This window comes from Ammospiza caudacuta, chromosome 11 (genome assembly GCF_027887145.1).
Source record: "Ammospiza caudacuta isolate bAmmCau1 chromosome 11, bAmmCau1.pri, whole genome shotgun sequence".
In the NCBI taxonomy this organism is placed as follows: domain Eukaryota; kingdom Metazoa; phylum Chordata; class Aves; order Passeriformes; family Passerellidae; genus Ammospiza; species Ammospiza caudacuta.
The window spans coordinates 12292666-12319537 of NC_080603.1; the positions used below are offsets into that span (position 1 = coordinate 12292666).

Here is a 26872-nt window from a genome sequence, read left to right on the forward strand (position 1 = left end):
CTTTTTTCTTTCTTTTTGTCCTTTTTCATTCTTTATATAATCAGGTTGCTTAGAGAATTGGAAAGTTATGGATCTGTTTTCTAGATTCCAGTTTTAGACTGGTTCAGGGTTACCATGAGCACTGAAAGATGTCTGCTCAGAACAGTTAATTCTACTCTAGTGTTTCCCAAATCAGCCCTCAAGTAATGTTTATTAAAATAAATAAAATTCTAAGGAAGTATGAAGGAGAATATGTTAGTTTTGTCAAGTGTGGGCAAATAGAAGAACACTGGCTGAATATGCTGTTTCTCCTATCTATTTTAATAGTCTTTCCCTCACTGAAGATCTGTGTGAAATTATTTCTTTTTGCCCAATCTAAGGCACTTCTAAGACAGCACTAACCAATAGCAGCTTCCACAAATTAGACTGACTAATCAATAATTTAAATTCATTAGTGCAAAGCAACAAAGGCCTCTCTTCACTCCCATGGGAGTTTTACAGAAAACAGGCAGGAAATGCTCATCATCAAGTGGAAATGGTACTGAAGAACTGAACTTCAAAATACATTGGGCTTTAAATACAAATCTCATTTATAGGTCAAGAAATAACTTAAGTCTTTAAAGTTTAATGTGAAAATTAAGTTGTTCCTGCTCAGAGAGCTGGGAGAGCATTTCCTGGTTCAGTACTTCATGTAGCCAAATACTGCAGAAGCTGTGGGGGTTTAGATGTCTGTTTAAATTCTGTCTCCCTCTTCTAATTTAGAACTAAAGGAGTTGAAGAGTTGAACTGTCTTACCGCCATTGAGTTCTGTCTTTCACATTTGTGTCCTAAATATGGGGTTTTTCAATCCTTGTTGTTTTGTTCATATCAGTTCCACAACTTTTCTTCTACCCATAGACTCTGGGCTGCCTTGTGCATTGCCAACATTCCTGTGGGATGTTCCAGCAAATATAAAATATTATATGACTTACCCTTGTATTTCTATTGCTGTAACAGGATCAAGTATGAATGTACTCTGTGGTTTGAAGGGTTCCACTCTCCCCTCTGAAAGAATGCATGAAACAATCATTTTACCAAAACTTCTGTGACAGCTTACAAAGCATCATTCAACTACAGGGTTTTATAGACTAATGATAAACCAGTATAAAACAAAAAACAGTAATAGAAACATTGGCACATTCTCTAAAAATGTACTGTAAAGATGATCATAAAAATTAAATACATTTGCCTTGCATACAAGATATGCATTCCTATGACAGATATTTTGCCTTCACTGCAACTGTATATAGGCATGTTCTTTCCACTGCCTAGTCTGTGATTACAAACTGGAATATGATCTTGTGCACTCAAGGCACGATGGAATTCAAGAACTGTGTCAAATAAAGGGTCAAGGCTGAAATATTGATAACCTTTCAACATCACTGGCCAATCTAGAAAGCAGGAAGAGAATCATATGGTGACTGAAAACCATCTCCTACCCCATATTGCTCCAAATGAATTAGGTGTATTTCACACAAATAAAAGATGAGATGAAAACAATACAGACCACTAACTTGTTCATTACAAAAATTACAAAAATCCCAAGCTGATGAGACTGTCTCTTTATGTGAGGTCAGTTTCTTATTCACAGCTGTTAAGGGTAAAGGCAGGGCTTTCCATCATTTACCTTTTCTTACTACATTAATGCCATAGCAGTGGGTAGGAAATGTCCAAGGGAAATGGCATTGCAAGTAAAGATAATGTTGTAATTCAATCATATTTGTCTGACCATTTTCTTGCACTGAATTGTCCAGATTTAAATAACTGTCAACAGGCAGTATGATTTATATAACCATTACTATGACTTTCTCTTGTTCTGATCTCTTACCAAAACGTATCTATTCATTAACAAAAAGCTACTGCTTGAATAAGGCCAGGCACAGACACATTAATTTCTGCTCAGTGGACTGAACCTTGAGTGGAGCACATCAGTGAATGTTGTGGCTGTGTTCTTTGCTAGCATTTTCAGGAAACCCTTCACATACAAATATGAAGTGAGGTAGCAGTTTATCCCATCCGATATACCTAATCCCAGGATTAATTCTGTGTGCCCATCAGTGGTGAAGCAAGATGGATTTAATAGCCCATTAGCCTTTCAGCATGATAATTTTCACGTCACTTATCCTGCTGGGTTAATTGCTTTAAAGTGGATATTATTGACCTCAATCCTAGTGGCAAACAGAGAATGTCTTATTCATCTCCCAAATGTACATTCTTAGAGTCTTGTTTCTTTTGGTCCTGACAATAAATCCACTAGATTATGTGTTTGTATATTATAATTTATACCCTATTGGCCCATATTTAAGATCTTACCGAAGCAATGTCTTTCAGATATTATTACCCACGACTGGAATATTAAATTCTGGTTCTTATGTAAAGAGAAATGTTGCAAGCATAAAAAAATAAATGTTTTACCTCTTGTTAAGAAATTAATTTTAATGCTAAAAGCTGTAGCAGGTGCAGCAGGGATTAAGCACTTTTGGAACAAACAGCTGGACAGTATGTTTCCAACTGCAGAAGTCTGGTCATTAGAAGGAGAGAATGAAGAACAAATTTGGACAGAGAAGCTGCAGGAATGGAAATTCAGATTCTAGCATAGTGAAACAGAAAAATATGTAATGAAAAACCAAATGTAATGACAAGAAGCAGTTTTATTCATGTGCATTATTTGTGGATATTTTCCTTTAGTGATTTAGAGAAAACACAGACCAGCTGCTTTGAGGGAATTAATGCTAGCTGTGAGCAGTAAAAAATAGAAAAAGCAGGAATGGAAGAGGAGCACAAGTTATGTTATTGCTTGTGGGGAGGTGAAACAGAGCTGGAAGTTACCACAGCCAGTTTTTAGCTCTGTATGTCAACAGTGTTACACACAGTTCTACTTAGGGCCTTGCATTCCTTAGGTTCCTCCGGGAAACAGGAGGGGAAGATTTAGATACTTGATTGTAGGAACCCCAGGTGTGCCCACAGACTCTGGAAGAACCCAAATCCCACAGATCTCATTTGTAACACTGTGTATCCTCACACACCCCTGAGGTCCCATTCTGTAGTTTCCTGGGGTAAATTTGCTCTGTAAGATACAGGATGGAGAAGCTTGTTATTTACAAATAGTAGTTTCTAAACCATGTTAATGTTAACATAGGTAATTCATCACTAGTGTAAGCCTATCTTGGCTCAATAGGCTTATCAAACAGCAGAATAATGGCAGGACTGTTTCTTCACAAAGCAAACTGGAGCCACAGATTCCTACTGAACTTTCTGATCGACTTAAACAGTGCTAGGATTTTTCCTGGGAGCTCAGTTCCACATTTTACTGACAATGACAATGTCAATGTCAGTGATGTAGTTTTGATTAGCAGCTGTTCCTGTGTGACATTGACATGAGTTCAGTCGTGACACGAGCAGTGGAAGCTGCTTGCTCCTGCTTCAGTTACAAACCACCTTTGACTCTGGTTGAAACTAAACCTGCCTGCATGGAGCAACTCTCTGCTGCAGCAGGTGCGTGGCCAGTCACTGCTCTCTGAAGGATTTTCCAGGAAAAAACAACAACTTGTTTTTTAACCTTCAATTTTTTTTTTTTTTCTAAATTTAGGTCATCTACTTTAGGTCATTTAGGTCGTTGGAAAAGGTACAATGTTAGCATGTTTCGTAAAAGGCAAAATAAATGAAAGCTTCTGAATTACAAGAATATCAGCAGTGAGAAGCAGTGAGAATTTGGTCCTTATAAGACTGGAAATATTTCCTGTTTACTCTTAAGAATGCTATTTAAGCATTGGTGATTATTTAGTGATGTTTATTTTTCACTTTGAACAGCTCCTGCCATCCATACTAGGAAAAAATTAGAGCATTGCCTTCTGTGTTTAAAACTTAGAACTGGTTGATCAGCTCAGGTAAATTAGCACATAGCACATCCAGAGGAATCAGAAGAGGAAGGACAGATTACTGATGCTGAACACTTAGTCATAGATTTTTTTAACTTAAACTATGAGGAAAATACAGTGGATCAGATCTTGTTCCCATGTGTACTGACGTCAGGGGCACAAAACTTGACCCTAAATACATTGTATTGGGTCATTAAACATTAAAAGATTTTAATACATAGCGTTGCTAGGGTGAAATCACTGAAATATAAAGTGCATTTACTTTTTTCTCTAACATTGATTTCGCACACTGTTAGGCACCTTTGTGCGGAACAAACACGTATTTTGTGGATCAGGGGCTGACTGGGGTTTCCTCTCGGGTACCAGAAGTACAGGACTGCTGCCTCTGCTCTCTCCCCTGCTGGGGGAACGGCCAGCCGAGCACCGAATTCCCAAAGGAGAACTGTGCATTTCTCACCTCCGTCCCAAGAAAGCCAGACCCCGTGGGGGTGCTCTCCCCACAAATCCGCTGCAATCCGCCCTGAGGATCTTCACGGAACCAGGGCCACCAGCCCGCCCCCCGGGCCATCCCCGCCGCCAGGACCGGCGGGCACCTGAGCTGGGACCTGGAGCGCCTCCGCTCTCGCCACGCTCCGAGACTGAATTTCCAGACTTTTGGGACGCAGAGGGACACCGGCAGCGCTGGGCTGGGGACGAGGCACGTGGTCCTTCTTTCACGGAGCACCTCCCGCTGTCCCCAGCCGCCTGAGCCCACTGCCCACGAGGGGCTGACGGGCGGCGGGGACTGCCAGGCGCTCACCCCGCGGTGTGAGGGGAACAGCCCGCCCCGAGCACCCCGCTGAGCGGGAAGGCGATCTCCTCCTCTCCGAGAAAAGTCTAACACTTTTTATTGATATTTTTCCATTGGGATTCTCCACAGGACTGATCCCTGGCCCTCCCCACCGGGTCACGCGGGGTGACTCGGCCCCGCCAGAGGCGCCGCCCCGGGCCGGGGTCGCGGCGCGAGGGGACGGAGGGGGTGTAGTGCGCCCTCCCACACGGCAGGGAGCGCTGCAGCCGGCGGGCGCGCGGGGCTCCGCCGCCGCCGCCATCTCCTCGCTGAGCTCATAAAGGTGTCGCGCAGGTTCCGCCCGGGCTCGTCATTCCGCCGCCCCGGGCCCGGTGCTGCTGCCGCCGCCGCCGCTTCCCCTGAGCCGCGGCCCCCGCCCGCTCCCTCCCTCGTGGGGCTGCCGGTCCGCATCAGCGGCCACCCCCTTCCCGTACCGGCCCGCCGGCAGGCGCCGGTTGTGCCCTCCCCGCCCCTTCCTCCCCTGTCTTCCCCTCAACCCCCGCCCGCCCGGCCCCTCTCCCGCCGGCCGAGCCCCGGAGCGCCGCCGCCGCCGGGGTCTGAGCGGGGCCCGGCGCCGTGCCGGGCCGTCCCTCGCCGGCGGGGCCATGGCCGCGAGCGCCAAGCGGAAGCAGGAGGAGAAGCACCTGAAGCTGCTGCGGGAGATGAGCAGCCTCCCGCCCAACCGCAAGTGCTTCGACTGCGACCAGCGGGGCCCCACCTACACCGACATGACCGTGGGCAGCTTCGTGTGCACCTCCTGCTCCGGCATCCTGTGAGTGAGTGCGGGAGGGGACCGCCGGCTCCATCCCCCCGGCAGCGGTGACCTCCACCCCCGGCCGCCGGGGCACGCGTCCGCAGGGCGGCGGCGGCCGGGCGGTGCAGCCCCGCCGCGGCTCTCGCAGCGCCGCCGCTCCCCCCGCGCTCGCCCTTCCTGTTGCCGCTCGGCCACGTCGGAGGGCAGCGGGCAGGGGGCTCTCCCGGGGAAGGGAGGGAGGCCGTCGGGAGGCTTTCCCGGGCGCGTTCGCTGGAAATCCCCGTCGGAGCCCCCGGTGTGGAGGTGGCCGCCGCTGGCAGGGTGTGCGGCGCTGGGGCGCACGGCAGCCCCGCGGCCCCGAGGTGGTCCTGGGGAGGCTCCTCCGGCACGTACGGGGAGCGCGCACGGGCAGCCCGAGCACCGCCGCCCCGCGGAAGTGTCGGAGGGTGGTTAATGAAGCAAGTGTGCGACAATACTTGTGGAAAGGGAAGGGGCACGTGGCTTAGCAGTTCACTGTCATGATAGCCTTGAAGATGCGGGGATACTAACCCTGTCGTGAATGCGTTTACAGATATTACCTAAAGGTTAAGTTAAATCACCAGCATGGTTTTATGTGCATCGAGTTCTGCTTGGTGATAGTTTGTAAGACAACCGTTTAAGCTCTGTCTCAGTCGAACTCTAGGCCCAATGGTTTAAGAGGTTTGATCAGAAAAGTGGAAGCTGGCTGGGGTTTTTTGACTTTACATCGACTATTTCCTACAAACTATATATATAAACCTGGGAAAGGGATTGGCTCTGATAAAGTGATTGCATTTTTCCTGTTCCTCATTCCTGTATGGGCCTTTCTACTACTCCTCCCTTTTCCACCCATCCTTCCCAGAGATAGTGTGTATGAAACTAAGAGTTGAGGTCAGTCAGTTGTGAATTTCATCACATATCCATAATTTGGGAGTCTTCAGTGCTGCTTTTTCCTTAGCTATATCCGTTTGCTTTTATATGATTCAGTTGCATTGTGGCAATGGAATGGAGCAGAATCAGAGTAACCAAAGAAGTAATAAATAGTATGTCAGAGGATACAGACTGGTGTTTCTAAAAAGCATTCAGGAGCCTGAACTAATTTCTGTCTCCTTACTACCCCAAACATCCCTTCCAAGTAAGGTCTTGTGTTTTAGAACAAAGTTGGTAATTATGTTGAAATGCAAAGCAAATATATTAGTTCTTTGCTGAATTTACATGGAACAAACTGCCTTTTATACTAATAGACAGCTAATTAGACTTGGAGTTCTTCTGCTTTATGTAGGCTTCTGATCAGACTTGATGCAAATACAGAAAATACATTTAGGTTGTGAAATTGAAAAGAGACTCTAGGTTTTCACACGAACATGCCACCCAGTCAGCCAGCTCTGGCTATTGTTTGCTCTCTTAGCAAACTGTTATTTGTGCTGGCATGTGAAACTATTTTAAGCTACTGCACTGAGCTTATTGAATGGTTGCACATGTTCTTACTGGGTTAGACTGAAAGTGTGGTAAAGCTGCACCATGAGAGTGTTTGTCTTTATTTTTCGGGCTTCTTAACCTTAATAGGCAAGTATATTGTGAATGCTGCTGAGATGCTTAGCGTGGGTTCAGAAGAGTCTGTTCCTTTTATCTGTTGGCTGGGAGGTAGGGACTACTGACATAGTCCAATTTACAGCAACCAAAAGGATGTACAGGCAGTGAAACAGCTCGTAAGCAGGGGACAGCTGCACTTGGTGTTGGCCATCACTTGGATGTCACCATGCTTAAAGGAGGAAGACTCTCTGCAAAAACATGGTTAATGTATTGGTATTCCAATGAAACACAAATGGTTTTTTCATTCTAAATATGCAGTGTTTTTGTCTTGCTGCAAAAAAGCAACTACAAACTATATGGTTCTTACAGCTAGTAACACCTACACTTATAGCTGGAGTAAATGACTATTAAGAGGACTTAGTTTCCCTCTAAAATAAATTTGGACTCATTCTTTCATGTCAACTTGGAAAAACTTCCATAAGTTGTGTGTGCAGGATCATATATATTGGTTAACACCTCATGGCCTAGCCAGTGGCGTTTATTTGTTAGTGATGAGACTTGGTGTAGGTCATGTCTGTTTCATAACTGGAAACTTATTTTTAACACTTCCATGAGAACAGTTCTTCAAACAACTTGTTTATTTCCAAACACTTTTCACTGTAGAACTTCACGGTGTAGGGAAACGACTTGGGAACAAACAACATAATGGCAAATATAAAAGTATTGCTGCTTTTGGAGTTCTTAATGGCTGTTTGTGTTCTGCCTCATAGTACTTGCTTTACTGTAAGGTTTTAATAATCTTAGTACTTTATCTTGTTTATATGCTATGTGAATGACTTGCATTGCTTCTTGTTTTAATTATTTTTTTCTAATCGGGTACAGGAAGTATTCTTGAAGTCAGGTAGACCAGTTTTTTCAAGTATGAAGTGCTCAATGCAAGATTTAAATACTAGATTAAAAAGTCTCCTTCAGAAAGGTTTCTCAATTAACTAAAAGTGATTGCTAACATCAGTATCATCTTAAATAAGCATGTTATTCTAGCTACAGTTAACTCTAAGCTCTTTAAAACTGTAGTATAACTTTTTTACTAGTTTTCTGAAGTGTTTGTTCATTGTCCTGGCAAGGACTGTCTAGTCGCATCCAAAATCTTAATTCTGGATCCATCCTGAATTTCCTTAAAGTATTTCATGTCTATCAAAAGAGTGATGCTATGTATTACTAGATTTAGCTTTAAAAACCTACTATTCCCTCTACTGTTTCCCAAAACAGTGTGTCTAGCTTTTTCATACACTGCTAAAAACAGTGACAGAGCCTAGTGGCTTTGCTAAAAAGATCTGTTTCTGACTTAATGTTGAAGGTGAGTCTTGTCAAGTCAGAAGTGTGGGTGACAGGAGGTTTTTTCCATAGTACCTGGGGTTTAAGTGACTGGGTCAGACCAGGCTTAGAAGAGCAGAAGTTTTGCTGTGTAAAATGGTGCATGCAGGAGAAAGTTCATGCACAGCGGTGTGAATTTGCTTCCTCTTAAAATAGTTCCACTTGTCCCTTGTGTTTAAATTCTTCATGTGGGCAAAAAAAGTGTGCTAGCATCACACAAGGTAACTCAAGTCTTTGGTGTTGTACAAGAATCTAAGATATCTGGAATTCTACACAATTTCTGCCCTGAGATTGGGAGGAGGTGCTCTGGAGGAGCAGTTGCTCAGGTCAAGATTACAGTCATACACCACAGGAAAATTTCTCTTTATTACAGCAAACCTGCATCTTGGGAGATGTTGGCAGGGAGATTATTTTGGTTTGACAGAAGTCCTTTGATTCCAAGGATTGTGTTGGTAGCTATGACTGTTGTTTTCCTGGATGCTCCCATGTGGCCTGCTGACAGTGACATCCTTCCCTTTGTCTTATCAAATGCCTCCCTGCCTTGTATCTCAGCTGTCTGTGCATCTCTGCTTTCAAGTACTTCTGTAGCGCTCGCAGCCAGCCCGCTCCCAACTTTGATAAAAAGAACACGTTTTTCAGTTCACCAACAGAAAATATCCCTGTGTAACAGTCTGCTTGCACATGTTTTGAATTATATAATTTTTTTATTTTAATCTTGACTCATTTTTGTATCTGCTGATGTGATAATTAAGGTACTCCTATCCTTTCTCTCTTAACTCCCTCCCAACTTATTTAGGAAGTCTCTTGTTCAGCAACAAGGAATGTTTAGAGCATAATAGGTACTTTGAGAAATGCTAAAGCCTTTTTATGCTAGTTTTTTACAACTGTTGGCCTTCTTCTGGCTACTTGTAATGCTCCTAGTTGAAATTTTAAATTTAAAATTTTCATGGGTAGGGGACTTCTGTATTAGCCAGATAGAAGTATTTGATGGCTGATGGAATAGTAACAAATGATAACATCTCTGTGCAGTGGTGATAAGTTATTGTTCTTTACCTAGAATAAGCTTAGCAGAAATTTTAAGAGTCTAAATAAACAGTGCTAGAGTGAAAGTGATTGAGTTAGCATGACTTTGCAGTCCTTTTTTCCCTTTGGAGCCTGTTTGGAAAATGACTCCATGTGTCCTGGGCCTCTGTGTATGTGTAAATATATTTTTTTAAGGATATTTTTTGTGTTTTCAGTTGCAAGGCAGGAGAGCAAAGGAAATGTGTTTATACCACATTGAACACTGTGCAGTTCAAAAAGAATGTTTGGTTATTTTTTAAGAAAAAACCTAAAATAATATTAACTCTGCTTCAAAATGTGTGTATGAGTCGTCTGCTATTAAAAATAAATGAGCTTGTGAGATGGCGGAGGGTCTCCAGGGAGGTCTACAAGTATCAGGAATGGCCAGTGCTGCTTATATTCCTTTTTGCTAATTACAGTAGCACAGAAATAATAATGAATGCTGTCACACTGGGTTTTCTGCTGCTTGTTTTCTGGACATCTGGGTGTGTGGGGTGCTCTGTGATGGCTCGGTATTTGACTTGCCTCTTTAACTTCCTGCATTTTAGGGGATCACATTTTGCTGGCTTAGGTTCGAGATGGTGTTAGAATGTGATCCAGGGGCCATGAGCAGCGTTGAGCAGCCGTCTGCCCACCATTCCTCCCTCGAAAGGGACCCTCTGTTCTGCCAGAGCTCACTCTTCACATTTTTCTCCCCTCCCAGCCCTAGCCTTTGCAGTCGGCCGCTCTGCCAACAATCACAAGTTCAACTATAATTTGCCGCTAAATTATGTTAGAAACAAATATCCACTGCTTGTTGACTGTGTTTTGAATGTTTAATGTTTCAACTGCCAGACTGCAGAATCCTGTGTCAGTGGCCTTAAAGCTTCCTTTGTTTGTGAGAGCAGCAGTTTAACAATGCCCTCTGGAGAACAGAGGTCTCATGTTCTCCGAAGCTGCCCCTGCGCTGAGCTGTGACTCAGTGAGGGTCAGTGGAGGAGACTCTCGGGGCTGCAGTCTCTGGTCACAGTGCTCTTCCACAGAAATAATCGTTGCTGAGCGTGAAGAAGTTGGCAGTGATGAGTGGGATCTCTGTGTGGGATGTTCTAGCTCTGGTGTGCTGGATAAGTGCAGATGGCAGAATTGTCTTACTCTGTCATCCTTCCCCGGGGCCTCTTGGGAGGAGAGAGCTGCAGTCTGGTGTAAGTGCTGAGGTGGCGTTTGGTTGCTGCCTTCCCCAGGAGCTCTGTTGTAGGGAAGGGAGTAACTGCTACTGCTGCACAGGGGCAGGTTGCAAATACTTGTTCAGGGTCAATTTAAATTTAGGCATGGATAATTTGCACTAAGGGGCTGTAATCCATTCTGTCCCCTGTTAAATACGGAGTACTGTAAAGCATTGGAACTGTGTGAAACACTTGTCAAATACAAGGAAAGAAACATTTTTCCTATGAAAAAGGAGATTTGGTAATTCCTCATAAGGGATAATTGTACTTGGCTGTCTACCAATAAGCTTCCCCCATATGTAGATGAGGTGTTTGTGAATCATTTGGGTCATTAAATAGTCTCTGTAAGGTAAGGAAGGGTTGGTCCTTGAATCTTGTTTCAAAAATTGCACAACTGCTCTGTTTTAGGGAAATTCCAGGCCATTCATGGATATTAGTTAGAAATCATAAAAAAATAGTTTGCTGTTCTAACGGTAGAATCAAAGTAATTTTTCTAAGGAAGATAATGCTTGGGCTGTGTTTGCGTGCAGCTTCTTGTCTTGAATTCCTTGTTTTGGGCTGACTTCTTAGGCTGCTTTAGCTTAAGAGGAAGCTTTACATAGGTTCCCTGCATCCTTTGCCATATTCAATGGACATAAATACTTGAATGTACAGTATTGCAGCTTTATAGTTTACTTTAGATTATGGCTGTTAAAGTTTTGTTCAGAATTTCCAATACCCCTGGACCACTGGACGTGGCGCCATGCTCTCTTTCATCCTGCCAGACATCTGACACCTCTGTGTGGTGATCTGATCTTTAGGGGGGATGTCTTCCTTCTTTTAGCAGGATGGTGTAAGAGAAATGTGAATTCCTCTTATCCCATGTGGATATAGTGTGTATAGCAGGAAACCTTATATGTCTGAACTCTTCACTGGAGAGAGAGGCATGGAGGAAGTCTCTGGTGAGATTTAACAAAATCTTACGTAGGTCTCAACCACACTTAATATTGCTGCTTAATAGAGCTGAAGATACTGAAGATGTCAGTGTTTGCTGCTGTAAATGCTCTAAAGAGCCCTGGTAGATCAGTGTAGAGTAGGTAAGTCTTAGAGAACTTGTGCAGTGCCTTGAAATTGCAAACACAGGTACAACAGAGCACTTAAACTGTACTAACTGCAAAAAGGCATTTCCAGCAGGAGCTAGTGGGAAAGTTGAGATACACTGCCTGTGCTGAGAAACATGTGAATGTGTTAGTGAATAGCTCTGGCTTTTAAATAGCCATTAAATAGTTTACAACTACCTAACTGTGCTGCTATTGTAATTACTAGGAGGAGAGTAAATTGAACAGACTAAGGCAGACAGAACTGCTTTTATACTTGCTGTAAAAGCAGGGGACAGTAATTGTCATATGACATTTGATGGAGCAGATAGATCTGTGTGAAGTGCCAAGTGGATGCCAACTTTGTTTCTGTGCTGTCACTCAATATGTGATGCTACAAGTGCCATTTAGTGAAGTGTAATTACTTGCATGCACAGACTGAGAAGGTGTTTCTTATAAAAGCCAAAAATAAGCAAAACCTAATCCTAGCACCGGCTCTGAAACAATGAATTTTAACTGCACAGAACTCCTACAGGTTTCTTTTAAATTACATCATCTTAAAATCAGTACTTAGTTTAAAAAAACCTCAGATAATATTATAGTATTTTAATAAATGTAGTTTATTTGTGGTGTAGATGATACAGCTAGATGAAAGATGTTAAATTAGTAGCTTTAATTTACCAAGAAATTTAAATATTTTGAGAGAAGATAGTTTAATCAACTATCATAAAACCTCTCTCACCAATTTCAGTGAAACTTCTACCTTGTTAAGGTGCTTAACTGTGGAGTCGAATGTCAGCTGCTCTGATTTCAAAAGTTTGCTGAAGCAAATGGTATTCTGTGAAACAAATTTTCATATGCCTCTAGATTTGGAAATGACTTCTGCTTTTAAGGTATTCAAAATGACTGCATTTCTTAGCAAAATACAATTAATTGTTTATCCAAGTGTTTCAAACAGTGATTATCTCAAATTTGTTTGCTCATGAAACTTAGGCTAAAATGTTACTGCTTAGTGTTCTAAGTCATATTCAACTTCTGATTAAAAATGTGGAATTCTTTAAAACAGGATCAGAATTGTCTTACAGGTACACTTAAATTTAGGTGTGGATGTGAATTTCCAAGCTAAATGCACAACAGTATTTTTCCCATTAGACTTACTTGGAAAACTTGAAGTGCTAAAATTTTTCTGCCAAAGTTGAATTTAAAATTAATATTTGGAATATCAGATTTTTGTCATAGGCTGTTCTGATGGATAACAATTTAATTTATAGCTAAAGTTCTTGAGATAATCATGGAGTTTTAAGAAATCTACTGGCTGTCCTAAATTAGATGTCAGTGTTTTTTTGTTGTGTTTTTTCTTTTTTCTTAAAAGCAGTCTGTACCAAATTTAGAATTAAAAGTGTAGGGACAAATAGAACCAATACAGTTGATTTTCTTAGTGATTTGTTAGACCTGCATTGCATCCCTGGAAAGCTTTTTGTGTGCTTTGATATCTCATGGTTAGTGTATATGAATTGTTTTTTAAGATGGTATTTCAGAAATCCAGGCCTGATTAACCTGAGTGTTAAACTGGTACTGCCTGGGTGAGTGTCTGCAGTGCTTGGCACCTGTGGGATGGGATGTTCTTGCATCCACTGGGCAAAGCACAGCTTGGCTCTGATTGGAAGCAGTTGTGGGCAAAAGCAGCAGTAGCTAGCATGTGTTTAAAGGAGGAGTTGGAAAAGAAAGCAAGCTTTGCTTACCCTGGTGCTGTTGCTCAGCATGTTTTCTCTGTGTGCTCGCAGGCTGTGGCTGAGCTGCGTTTGACAGTGTCAGGCTGTGGCAGCACAAATGCCTGGTGTGCTGCTGGCCCTGCTGTGGCAGCCTGGCATGGATGTGACAGTGCTGCCAGTCTGGGCTTCAGGCAGGGCTGCTCACGTTTGAGCTGTGGCATTAGCAGTGGGATCTCTCATGTGACGGCACACTAAAGCCTGTGTCATTTTGCTTTTGTTCTGGCTACTTCAGTAGTGTTCAGGAGGAGGAGTAAGCCCCTGTGAGTTCTCAGGGGCAAAAAGTAAACTATAAAAATATGCTGTGAGGAAACAGGAAATGTAGGTTAAAGCAAGAGAAAAATACTGAGCTGGGCAGTTTAGCTTGAAGAAATCTAGTTACTGTGTAGAAGTTGTAATAAGAGATCAAAGTGTGGAAAGAGTTGGAGGAAAAGGAAACTACAACCAAGAAACCCAAGAGTGAGAGACAAAAGGTAGAGGCAAGGGTGAAGCAGATTAGGATTTTTTAAAAAAGTCTAATTTTGTTTTCTTAAATTTGCATAGAAAGTGCCTGAGTTATTTTGCATGAGCTGTTGTGAATATTGGTCTCCCCTGAAGTTCTGTTACTCAGCTTTGTATACTGAATGTTACTTGAGAAGAGTGTGCTTTACAGAGATGGCTCCTGATTTTAAAACTGTCTGACTTCTAGCTGTAGTGTTAAACGTGATTGTATGGTGACAAATTTCCCAAGTGCTGAATACCTCTTTCTTCTTTCAGGCGGGGCTTGAATCCACCCCACAGAGTGAAGTCAATTTCAATGACTACGTTCACACAACAGGAAATAGAATTTCTGCAGAAACATGGAAATGAAGTAAGTGTAATTTGGAGAATAAAGTGGGTTTGGCATTTTAGTATTAAGGTTGAAAACACTACTTAAATAAAACTTAGGATTTTTTGTCTGGGTTTTTTTTTGGCAAAAGCTAGACAGAAGTCTTTCGAAGCCAACATAATTTGAAATGAGACTTCTGAAGAGCTTATTTCATTGGGTAGCTGATCATCATAATGCTATTGCCCAACCCAGACAATCCAGATTCACATGATCAGTATTTCTGAATTGGGTTTCCTTTTGAGTTTGCATAAGGCAATATGACTTTTTTTTTCCCCTGTAAGCTCAGAACTTGAAACTGACTGCAGCAGTATTTCCTGAAAGAGTGTACTGTGCCAAAAATAAATAAAAAAGTGCAGCTTGTAGCTGTATTTCTTCACACTTGGTATCAGAAAGTCTTCTAGTAGTTTTAGTACTTAATAAAATAATAATAAAGAATTAATTTATAATTAATAATAATTTAAATACTTAATAAAAGTATATACATATAATTGTGTATGTGTGTTAAAGTCTATCCATATTGAATGTTCTTGGACAGAGGGAGGAAAGAGAGAAATTGTTATCTAGTGAGTAGTTTGTGGCAGCTTTGAAGGTGACAAGTTCTAGCATACTGACTTTTTGTTCCTTTGAATAGGAGGAAAAATCTGAGGTAGATGTTGGATTGACTCTGTGGGAATACATGGAGGTGTTGATCCCTGGATGTGGCTGTTGCTGACTTCAGTTTGAGGGTGTAGTTTGTTTTAATAACATGCTGGAGCCTTGAGGATTTTAGAGGCAGATTTTGCCTGTGTTCAAACTAGATAAGGTTCTGCTTCACATTGATTGCATCTGTACCCTGTTTAGTAGAACTATTGATTGTAGGCTAGAGTGTGTTTTATTAGTGTGCTTTTGTGAAGCTTTGTGAGGATAAATCCCATCATTCAGTAAAATGCTGATACTTAACTTTCTTAAAGTTGGTCCATTCATAACTGTCAGGTTGAAGAATGAAAACAGAAGTAGTAATTTCTTTTTCTGCCCTGGTAAACATGTGTTATTTGTTGAAATGACTGTTAGTGGCTGATTCCTTTAGACAGAGCTAGAACAAGGCCTGAACTGTCCCAGATCTTATAAAATACTCTTGATGGCTTAGGTTGGTTGGGCTTTTTAAAACTGTAGAGCATTGCATATGTGTGTGTATATGTATAGAGCATATATTAGTCAGTATTACTGACTTTTTGCATAAGGAAATTTAATAAACAATCATCTGTGGATTCACATAGAGTGTGTTGGAGGCTCTTTCCATAAGATTAGATTGTAAACTTCAGTTTTGCTTTAAGCTTCACAAAGTGTAAAGGAAAACGTGTTTGTAGCTCCCTCCCTATATTTGTTTTAATTTAATTTCTTACTAAACTTGCTGTGTCTAGAGATGGCTTTGAGTTTGTTTTCACTGATCTGGAACCTTCTCAACTGATCAGTGTGGCTGTCCTTCACATAGCCATGACTAGTCTGCTAATCTTAATGATTTAGTTGATACATAGTTTATTATTGACATTAAAACAGCCACAGACCTCTGCAGTGCTACTCTGTTTCTAAAGCAGAGGTCTTTGTGCTTGTAGTACTCTAATTAAAGAATTGTAATGATTTAAATGAGCTGCCTCCTGAATGAAAATGTCCTTCTGAGTTTAGTTTTAGGTTGTTGATTATTGCTTTAATTCTTAAATAGAACTGAATAGACGCACTGTAAGTGCTGATGGTACATTTTTAGGAGTGCTCAAATATTGAACAGAAATTATTATTGTTTTAAACACTGTTAGAAGTTTAAAACCTAGTTAAACATGTTGTTGTACTTTATGTTGCAGTAGTTAAATAGGCATTTTGCTTTCTCTTGTTAGTATTGGACTTTGGAATACTTATCTGTAGATAAGATAATGTATTGGACAGAGGAAATTCATCTGACAAAAACCCCCCATTTTTCTGCTTAGCTTACTGTTCAGCATAGGAGGCTTTTGGAAGAAAGGAAATCACCTGAAATTAGACTTTTCAAACATGGAGTTGTCCAATGTTGTAATATCAACAGTTATAATAATTTTACAGCGATACATTTAAAAAGAAGCTCAACTTTTTTGGCAATCTGTCATGTTTAATTTCCATTTTTCTGTAACTTCTAAAATACTTTCATTCCAACTTTCTTGTTCTAGTCTTTCTCCAGCATGGCCCAGGCCTCTGTGATAACCTTTCTTGCTTCCAGATGAGTAGGTCATGCTGGTACAATAGGGATCTTGTTCTGAATACAAAGTAAAATAGCAAGAAAACTTCCATGAGATAAAATAGTTAAGGTGCTGAGTTGTTCTTAAAGAAAGTAATTTTCCACTCTCATTTAAAGGGTATTTGTAAGGTCAGTGTGTTGTTTGAGGTTGAAGTCCTCTAAAACAACCCAACCACCCAAACTAAACAAAGAAGAAACCCCAAAATGCTTCATAATATTTTAAATACCAGCTTTTCCCCGGTTGTTGTAAATGTCCCTCTTTGTGGCACACATGGGTGAAACATTCAGTTACTGAAAGGCTTCTGCAAAGCAGCTGCTTCAGGGAGAGATTATGCAGAGCAGCTCTTCCTTAGGTGAGGCACCATCCTCTTCTCCACATGTGCACATTCTAAAAAATTTCTGGCACAGGTAGCTTGAAAATTATTAAATTATTTTTAATGAGCTTTTACTGCTTCAAACAAAGTTTTGAATCCTTATACTGTATTAGAAGACACCTATATTTTGGTGTTGCTGACTCATCTGGAGGTATAAACAGCTGAGCAGTCTCCAGCTGTGCTTATGTTGGGATTAGGTCACTGTAGCAAGAAATGGAGGCATCTTCCAGCTGACATTCCTCAAGTGCCTTCTGAAATCCTTTTGAAGGATAAAGGCAGTTCTGAATCACTGGGTAGGGTTTTTTGTCTCCTTGCTGTCTTCATGAAGAGCAGTGTGAGGTATTTTCACATTTTCTCCTTAGGAATAATGAGGAGAGAGTGAAATGGAGATGTGTCTGTTTGAATACTCATCCTCAAATGATGCTGGTGCTGATTTGGCCTCTGATTCAGTTGTGCAGTGGTAGTAGGAAGTGAACTTGCTGTTTGAAGAAAGTGGAGGTGGTGCTAATCTTCTGTTGCCATTATAGCTGTGACTATTTATTCAGAAACTTTTCTTCTAAGATGAAGAATAGTATTATGAGGCGAACCAGTTACAGAGTTAATTTTTCTCCTACCCTTTTGAAAGATGACAGATATTTTATAACCTTTCCAAATAACCCATTCTAATTTGCATGTGGTTGAAGAACAAAATTTTGATGGTCTTGGATTTAGACAATTTCTGCTACACTGGGGCAAAGACCATGTTTACCTGAGCAGAATACATGAAGGTATGCTCAGCTGCTTGGAGTTATTTTAATAGTGCTGAATTTTGGTGCCAATTTTCCTGACTCTCAGTAGCACCTGTACAAGTGCTTGTTTCCTGCACTCTTGCAGAACTGGCAGCAGTCTGAGCCTGGTTCAGAGCTGGTGTTAGGTCAGACCAGAACGCTTCCCTAGAATCTCCTTTAGTGTGGAATGTGGCCTGGACACCCTGGAGAGAAAGGAGCAGTCCTGAGCTGGAGCTGATGAGTGCTGACAGCAGGAGCTGTGCACTCATGTGTCCTTGGAGTACATTGCTGGTTCTGCTAATACCATACATGGATCCATGAGCTGATTGTGTGTAGAATAATGTCTTTGTTAGCTGGATTTACTGCCTTCACTCTACTTATGAAACCACTATCACTTCTGGACCCAAACTGCCTTTGAAATTAGTACTCTGGCTGTATAAAATTCTTTTAACCTACAGATATTAATGAATAATATTGACATGAGAAGTGCAGGATTACTAAACAAAGCTATAACTTGCTTACATAAAGAAACTGTTTCCAAATCTTTCTTCCTGTAGGGTGTTACGTTTTGAAACATAGTTTTGTTGTGTGGTAATGTGCAGCTCTTTGCACTGCCAGCATTATATTTGGTGCATAACTGAGGATATTTTGTTGGCAGGGATGGGGAGAAGAAGAAATCTAATTTGGCATTTACCAGCCTCCTGAAAGGTATTATCTTGTTAGAGCTTTTTAAACTAGACTGACACATGTAATCTTCCTATGCAGTGGTATGTCTGGGTCTGCAGAAGTGTTGCAAGTCAAGTAGTGTGCTTTTTCCTAGGTTGAAGTGCAGCTCCTATCAACACAAGCATGTGTCCTGTGAGAGCTTTTCCTTGCCTTGCTGCCTTCATCACATACAGGAGCAGGAGGCTTAATGAGCAAGAACTTAACTTTGCTGGCCTGACTGAATTTTTATTCTTCCTGACTAGCACATCTGTGCTAAGAGGAGTTTCTGAAGTGTGGTGGCTCAGTGTGTTGTGTAAGCAGAAGGCCTTTGTCTCTCCCATATCCGCCTTTCCCCACACACTGGAGATCTCTATCAGTGAAATAGTTATAACATGGCAAAGCTTTGTTTGGTAGTTGAAATACAAAGCACTGGAATAGAAATAACTGAAGTCTCAGATTCTCAGTGTTTCTGCAAAATTTAGTGGATAGTGCTTATTCTTAATTAACAGTTTTTTAGTAGGCCTGTTCTTTCCTCCTTGCCCAACTCTAAAAGCACACAGGAAAAAACCCCAAAACATGTGAATAAATGTAAAGCAAAAAAAAAGCTAAACTTCTGTGGAAAACAGGTACATGTACTTTCCTTTTAGTATTAGAGCTCTTCTTGGAACTCCTGAAAGCATGAAATGTTACTGGAGGCTGGGTTTTAAACCAGAAACCTTTCTGATTAACTTTGTGGTGTGCCAGATGTGCACTGAATAGGATGTGCTCTTTGTTGCTTTCTGTCAAAGCTGAAAACAAAGGTAATTTCTCAAAGTGCAGGGCTATAAATGTAAATACGGTATGGAAAACCCAATGTATGGTTAATATAATTACTCTGGGGAAAACAGTCTCAGATGAAATAGCTGTGGAGTGCATATTCAGGGAAACCAATGCAATGAACAGAAATATAGGTAAAGGCTTTATTATAACATACAATATGCACTTGGCCCAATTTCTCCTTTCAATGATATATTTAAGTTACAGAAACTCACAGTTTCTGCCTTGCTACCTCCTGGGTTTTTATCTAGGTCAGGGTGAGTAGGTTGATGCTGGTTGTGATTCTCTTTCCCTCTTTACTTCATGCTGTACTTGCTGATCTAATTCTGAATGTCCCAGTATCTGGTTGCCAAGTGTCTAATGACATCCCTTGCAGGACTGGAGCTTGTTGGCAGAGGACAGGTACTATCCTTCCCAAAGCAGTTGTAAAGGGATTCTCATGAATTCTTAAATTCCATGAAGACAACTGCTGAATCTTGGTATCTACTTATTGTTATGTGACAAAGTAAAACTTTGCTTTGTCTTGATTTTTGCAGCCCCCAGAGTGTAGTAGGGGCAAAACTTCAAAGTATTGCTTCTGTCAAGCCTTCAACAAAAGTAGACTTTCAAATGCTGCATACGCTTAGTCATTCTGACTTCAATGCTCTCCTTTTTTTTCCCCTGCTCTGTTGGTGAACCAGTGGGACATGGACTAATTATACTTTTCAGGGACAGTGGACAATGATTATGGATTGTTGGATATATTCCACTGTTTCTAGGGGCTTCCACATAACTTGAATGTTTACTCTTGGCTCCAGCTTGTCAGACTCTTCTCTAAGCAGAGCATTTTATTTGATAGAGCTGTGATTATCAAAAGGAGGAGTATTGCAAAGCTTTCAGCAAATAAACAGAGCTTTTGAGCACAGACTTATTTGTGCTGCTGTTGCAGAAAGAACAATATTAATATTAAATGGCTGAACCAGAGTATTCCCAATGAGATGGTGCAATGTAGAAGGATTTCAGAAAGTCATAGAATTTTTAGGCCCACTACCTTAATAGTAGTGTTGTGTAATTGTGTGGTGAGTTGGGATGATGGTTCATATATTACCTGTAAAAGCAAAGGAATGAGTAATTCTGTTAAAATGGGACTGAAGATGTGTCATACAACTTGAGCAGTAGCATTTTCTGAATGAGCTCTGCAAGTGTGATTTATATATGGAGCTGTTAGAGGGGTGGTTTGAAATACATGCTCCTTGGGATATCAAATTCAAATTTCTTAAAACATATGTTTTCAAAATTACCTAAAATTGAGAACAATTACTTCCTTGGATTTTTTTTTCAGATAGTGAATTTGTTTTAAATAAGAGGAAAACTGTGTTTAGTAGAGTAACTGCATGCTTAAGGCCTGGGTTTGTGCAGGTTTACATTTGCTTTGATGCCTTTTTGTAGTTCCTCCCTGCTCCCATGTCCTGCAAGTAATGCCCTGCAAGAGTGAGCACATGCTGTGGATGGCTGTGCTGAGTAACTGTGGGAGTAACTCTGCTCTTCAGGTGTCCTGCCTGGGCAGCTCTTGGGCCAGACAGAACATAGCACTGAAGCTTGTGGTGAGGTGTTGGCAACTAAAGTTGCCAGTCTGATCTTTCTATAGTTGTGCTGGCTTTTTATTGCTGTTGTAATGAATCTTTTGGTATCTGTCCAGTTCAGATGATGAATTAGTAGGGAGTAATCAGGGTACCAAAGGTATAAATGCTGAGTAATCTTCCCCCACCATAAACAGCAAGTTGTATGGCATAAGTTTCCCTGATATTTGTCACAAGAGTAACTTTTGAATAGCTTTGAAACAAAAAAAATGTGATGACCTGATCAATAAAATTAAAGCAAAAATAAAAATTTCTCAAAGCAAACTCCTTTCTTTGCACAAGATTCAGGACTGTTGGTGACTTACTTTAAAATGACTTTGGACAGATAACTACTTCAAGAAAACACAATTACATGATGTGAGTTCTGTCTTTGTCAACAGTATTTTTTAAATTTTACTTTTCAATTTTCATTTCATCCTGTGGTATTGCACAGCTCTCTGTCATTTGTGGTTTTTTTAGATGGCTGAAAAGTGTTTTGTGGTTCACTTGAAGCATAATCAATGCAGTGTTGTGGATCCCTGTCAAGTCAGATGATGGTAGCAGAAGTATAACTAGACAGAGCACACAGGTCACCAGCAAACAAGGGAAGACAACGAGCCTTTTATTGGGCTCTGAATGCCTGCTTGCAATGGCTGCCGATGTTCATAGCATTGTGTGCTGCTTCAGACAGAAATATGTGCCTTTCCATGCTTTCTGGTGTGGGTCTAAAACTTCATAAGATACAGCTTTCCAAAGGACTTAAGTCACAATTGTGTAGGTTGGAAAAAACCTTTAAGATCATCAAGCCCAACTGTAGTAGGAAGACACAACAGCCTTTTTTTGGCATAAGCATGGTCTGAAATGCCCTTATGAGGATGTGATTTACCCTTCGTATTCCAGTCATGTTGTACACCCACGTACAATCTTAGGGTTTCTTTCCATCCTTCCCACTAATCCAGACTACTCTTTTCTATTGTGGGTGTCTGGTTTTGGTTTGACTGGTCCATTTTAAGAACATTTAAGAAATTGTACTTCCTCTGATAACTCTTTAGGTTAAGAAACCTAGGTGGAATTTAATTTGCATTTGGTGTGGTGAATGTTTTACACTGCTTTTGTACGGCTCCTGCAGTCAGACTGGTACAATAAGAATGTCTTGCTGAAGTGTGTGTGACTAAGTAGGCTCTTTGGCTTAGTGGTTGTCCATTAATAAAACTGGTAGTAAAATTGGTTGCCCATTAGTAAAATTGTTCTCTGTGCTACCAGCAGCAGAAGAGCACAGAGTGCCTGGCAGTTTGTTTAAATTAATTACAGCAGTGACTTGAGGCATATTTCACTTGTTACTTCCTTTTGTGGTTAGGTATTTAGAAGGAATTAGTTGCTCCAGGAAACACTTTTGGAAGCCTGAAAGGTTTTCTGACGGTTTGCAGAAATTGCAGTGCAATGGCAAGAGCTGATGCCTTTAAGAAGCTTGCATCATTTTAAATGAACAGGTGTTTGTTCAGCACAGTCCTCCTCCGTTCCTCTTTGCATATTCATAGAACTGGATCTACTATGGCTCTGTAGCTGCTAACGATCTGGAGTCACACAGCACCTTGTTTTCTGAGTCCTCACAGAAACTGCCTGTAGTGGTCATGATGGCCTGAGACATTGACACGGAGCTGTGGTGGTATTTTTTGTTTGGATTGTTTGTTGTTGGGGGTTTTTTTTGGTTGTTGTGAGGGTTTTTTGTTTGGTTTTCTTCCCCCCCCTTACTCCAAATGCTTAGGCACTTCATGGGGAAGAGTAAGCAGAAAACTGGGAGGGAGAAACATGAAAAACTGGGTTGTGGTTTGTTGCTGTGAGTTGATCTCCAGGTCTCAATGGTAGCAGTGACATGGTAATTGTGATGAGTTTCTTTGATCTGACTTGTTTTGGATGGCAGGAGAAGCAGAAGGAATTGGATGGGCTGGTATGGGTGGGGAGGAGGCCTCCTCTGTCATTGGCCAGCACATCTCAGGCTGGATGCAAACTGATTATCATGGTAGAGCCCCAAGTGTTACAGGGCTGGGTGCAGAATCAAGTGGGGGCTGTTGTAACATTTGTCTTTCTGCTTGTCTGAAATTGAGCCAAATTTTTCTTTTCTTCAGTGTTTCCTGATGTTCTTTCCAATATTGAAGTTGGGGCTGGGGAGGGACTGTAGATTTGAGCACCACCAACTCCTGCTGCTAGAGATTCTGTAAATAGCCACAAGCAGGACTTCTCTTCCTCCTAGCAATCATATGACTGCTGCTTGGATAGTTATACTCACAAATCTAAGTATGGAAATACTACTGCTGGCTCACTTCAGGCTATTCACTGCAAGTTTAAAGCTACACACATAAATATTCTGATTTTATATATTTTGTCACCAAAAAGTAGTGAAAGATTGATACTGTTAAAACAGTGATTCTTGATATTAGCTTTTACTTTAGAACAGACTTGTGACTTTTTTGACTAAATTTGTCTTCTAATTTCGTATGAAGATGTATTAAACAAATAATTAAGCTTCATTTTATCTATTACTATACTGTTAATGACTGTTTAATTTTGAGAACTCAAATCAGTGCGTTGAACTTGATCCTGCTGTGGAGTACAATTGCAGAATGAATGCAGAGTTGCTGAGTTTGAGGTAGTAACTACTGATCTTAGCTCTAAATTAGCTATATAAATACTCATTTAAAAATATCTTTTGATCATTAGATCTGTTTCCTGTTGTTGTTTGTCTCTATCCAGTAGGATGATGATAATGTTGGTAATAAGGACTGTTAGGTGTTGAATATGCAATTGGATTATTTAGAGCTGAAACATCAAAAATGAAATACATAGTTAGGATGTCTGCCTGATCTCTCTAATGCTGAGCAATTTTGGAAATGACCTATAAGATTTATCATGTTTGCCAAGTAGTTTGGGGAAGATGCTGAGGTGGGAGTATCACAGCTTCTACCTTGATTTGCCAACTTTCAGAGCAATCAGTTTTGCAGCTCTTGGTTGTTAGAGCCTGAAGGTCACTGGGGACAATGTTGAAAACCTGACACTTGCAGGGATAGAGGGCATGTTTGTAGTAGGCAGGTAGGAGGCATGGTCAGGGCTATTTCAGAAAGGGTGTGGGAAGAAAAGCTATGCATCATAAAAACAAAGCTTTTTTGACTCTGCTTCTCTGGAAGAAACCTGTTTTAAAAGGGCACTGTGATTTTTGAGGGCAGCTAATGTTTGGTGTTGTTGTTTGGGTGCATATTCAGGTTACTTGCAGAATAGTCTGAAGAGCTTAAAACATTTCATGTTAAAACTCCTACATCTGCTTTAGTTTGAGAACACCTTTCCTCTTGTTTTGCTCAGGAATTAAAACTTGAACATACTGAGAATTTTGCAAGTGGTTAAACTTCTGCTCACTCACAACTACAATTAGAAAACAAAATTGGAGCAAGAGTATTTTTACCCCTTATCTCATACCATCACTCAAATGTATATGGTATTGTAGAAACTGCATCATGGTAACAAAGGCTGTTGAAAAAACAGTTCTTGTACTCAAATAGTAATTAAAAGTATAAATACTGAACCTTGGTTTCTTTAAAATCTACCATTTGAGGCTTAAGGCATATGGAATCTGTTGAAACAGTTTAAGTCCTGAAGTATGGTAAGGGAATGTGTAGAATTAGGTGAAGGAGAAGAATTTTAAAGATTGCAAGTAGAAATCAGGTGCTTTGCATTTCATGAGCACATTCTACAAATACTTTGCAAAAGGAGTGTTGAATGATGAAATTGGATGCTGGGATCTGCTTGCCCTGCTGTGACAGGCAGCTTTAGGTATTTAGACCAGTACATGATGCACCAGTCAGTTGTTAGAGCAGCTCAGTCTGGAATATAAATTATGCAGCCACACACTTTAATGGTTTAATGTATTAACAATAGTAAACTTATTTAAGTTTTGAATTAAGGAATTTTCTCTGATTAATCTGTGTTGTTGTGGTTTTTTTTTTTTTTTAATTAAGGTGTGCAAACAGATTTGGCTTGGCCTATTTGATGATAGATCATCAGCAATTCCAGACTTCAGGGATCCACAGAAAGTAAAGGAATTTCTACAGGAAAAATATGAAAAGAAAAGATGGTAAGATACCTTTACTATTATAAAGGTTGCCCCTATGATGAGGAGTGAAGATGGACTTTTTGCTCTCATTTTGAATGTTATTTCCTTCTTTGAATCTGCTTACATACTCTAAAGTGAAATGATTTCTGAACTTTATGTAGAGCTCCTATAGGAAGCAGAGAAGGCAAACTAAACAAGCTTCTCAGTGTTCATATTGATGGAACAGAAATGGCATAAGAGGGTGTCAACAACAGTGTAAAGTAACAATTTTGCAAACTGTTATTTCCCATCCGGTTTATTAGTATGGGAAAGACATGTTTTGTATTGACTAAGTGCTAAAAACATTGATGACTTTAAATTCTAGTCCATTAATAAAAACCAACTCTGTCATATTTAAAGAATAGGTACTTTGCAAACTACTGATACGGTCTATTGCAGGATCAGGGTTTCAGTAGCAAAGCTGAAATCTGCCAGTTCTCAACTTCAGACTCAAGAACTTCCATGTGAAACTTGTGAAAACCATTGCTCTTCTTGCATGTAGGTATGTTCCTCCAGAGCAAGCAAAGGTGGTGGCATCAGTCCATGCATCCATCTCGGGCTCTTCTGCCAGTAGTACAAGCAGCACGCCTGAGGTGAAGCCACTCAAATCTCTCTTGGGAGAAGCTGCACCCGCACTGCACTTAAACAAGGGCACACCTAGCCAAGTGAGTAATGATTGCTGAGGGGCACAGGACTGTTTGCAGTCCTTGTAACTCTTTCAGTGGCACAAAAATTCTTGCAGTAACAGCTGCTGTGATCTGTAGGAACTGATATGATCACTGTATATTGTATATTTTTCTGAAGTATATACATGTTTGCAGATCAGGTACTAAATGAAGTTTGTTTCTATTGACCAAACTGATTTTTAATGGTTATTTTCAGTAAATAGAGTTGTCCATTGTGATAGGGTTAATTAATTGTCTTTTGCATAAATACCTCTAAAGTTTAGACCTAATGTGCTATATTTTAATTTTTGCATTTTCTCTCTGAAAATAAGAAAACGACTGATGTTGTTAACTGTGAGATTAGTAGTGACTATGTGGATGAAAGCATGTCATATTGAAGTCAATATGACTTCCTATGCATTCTGAAACTGTCTTATGCTGTAATGTAAAGTCAGACAACACTGTGTACTTAGATTTTTGGAGGGAAGACAGTTTGTTTGAAAACTGCCGTCAGGATACAGGCAACTCTTAAATGGACCTCTTTTAACTCAAACAGTAGCAAATTGCAACTTCAAGCCTTGCTATTAAATTCTTCAATTTTTCTCTCTTATACTGAATTCTAATTTTTTTTTCAGAATGTAGTGAATAAATATTTTCTGTCTTGTAAAATTAAGTTTTATTGCTTGTATTTGTACAGTATTTACAGTTTCAAATGCAAAATCTGAAGTTGCTAATAATATCTTGCTACTTTAGTTTTCTGGGTGCATTTAAACCATGTAAATCTGCAAGAGTTCCTTTAAGAGCCAGAGTAATAGCATATAAATAGTCTTCCTTATACTGTGGGAGGAGGGTGTGTACTACATACAGCATCTTAAACTTCAGGAATAAATGTGTTGTTAAAGAAATAAGCTTAGTCTAGCCTTCTAATATTTTGTAAATGTCAGTGTGGTAAAACACCACCTTTTTGTACTCGCTAATTGAAATCTTGTTTGTAGTCTCCTGTTGTAGTTCGATCTCAAGGACAGCAGCAACAAGAAAAGAAACAATTTGACCTCCTCAGTGACCTTGGCTCAGATATCTTTGCTGCTGCCCCTCCTCAGTCAACTGCTACAGCGAATTTTGCTAATTTTGCACACTTCAACAGTCATACAGGTAGGTATTTGTACCACTGTACCCTTTTTAA

General features: G+C 40.5%; 1 protein-coding gene across 8 annotated transcripts in view; it reads left to right on the forward strand.

Annotated features, from left to right (window-relative positions):
- Nucleotides 1-5178: 5178 nt before the first annotated feature.
- AGFG1 (ArfGAP with FG repeats 1) overlaps nucleotides 5179-26872 on the forward strand; it is a 35513-nt gene continuing 13819 nt past the window's right edge. For all 8 annotated transcript variants that reach the window (XM_058811949.1, XM_058811950.1, XM_058811951.1 and 5 more), the window contains exons 1-5: nucleotides 5179-5497; nucleotides 14270-14363; nucleotides 24891-25006; nucleotides 25527-25689; nucleotides 26685-26841. In XM_058811949.1, coding sequence (XP_058667932.1) covers nucleotides 5331-5497; nucleotides 14270-14363; nucleotides 24891-25006; nucleotides 25527-25689; nucleotides 26685-26841 — 697 coding nt within the window. In that variant the 5' untranslated portion in view covers nucleotides 5179-5330. The remainder of the gene's footprint in view (nucleotides 5498-14269; nucleotides 14364-24890; nucleotides 25007-25526; nucleotides 25690-26684; nucleotides 26842-26872) is intronic.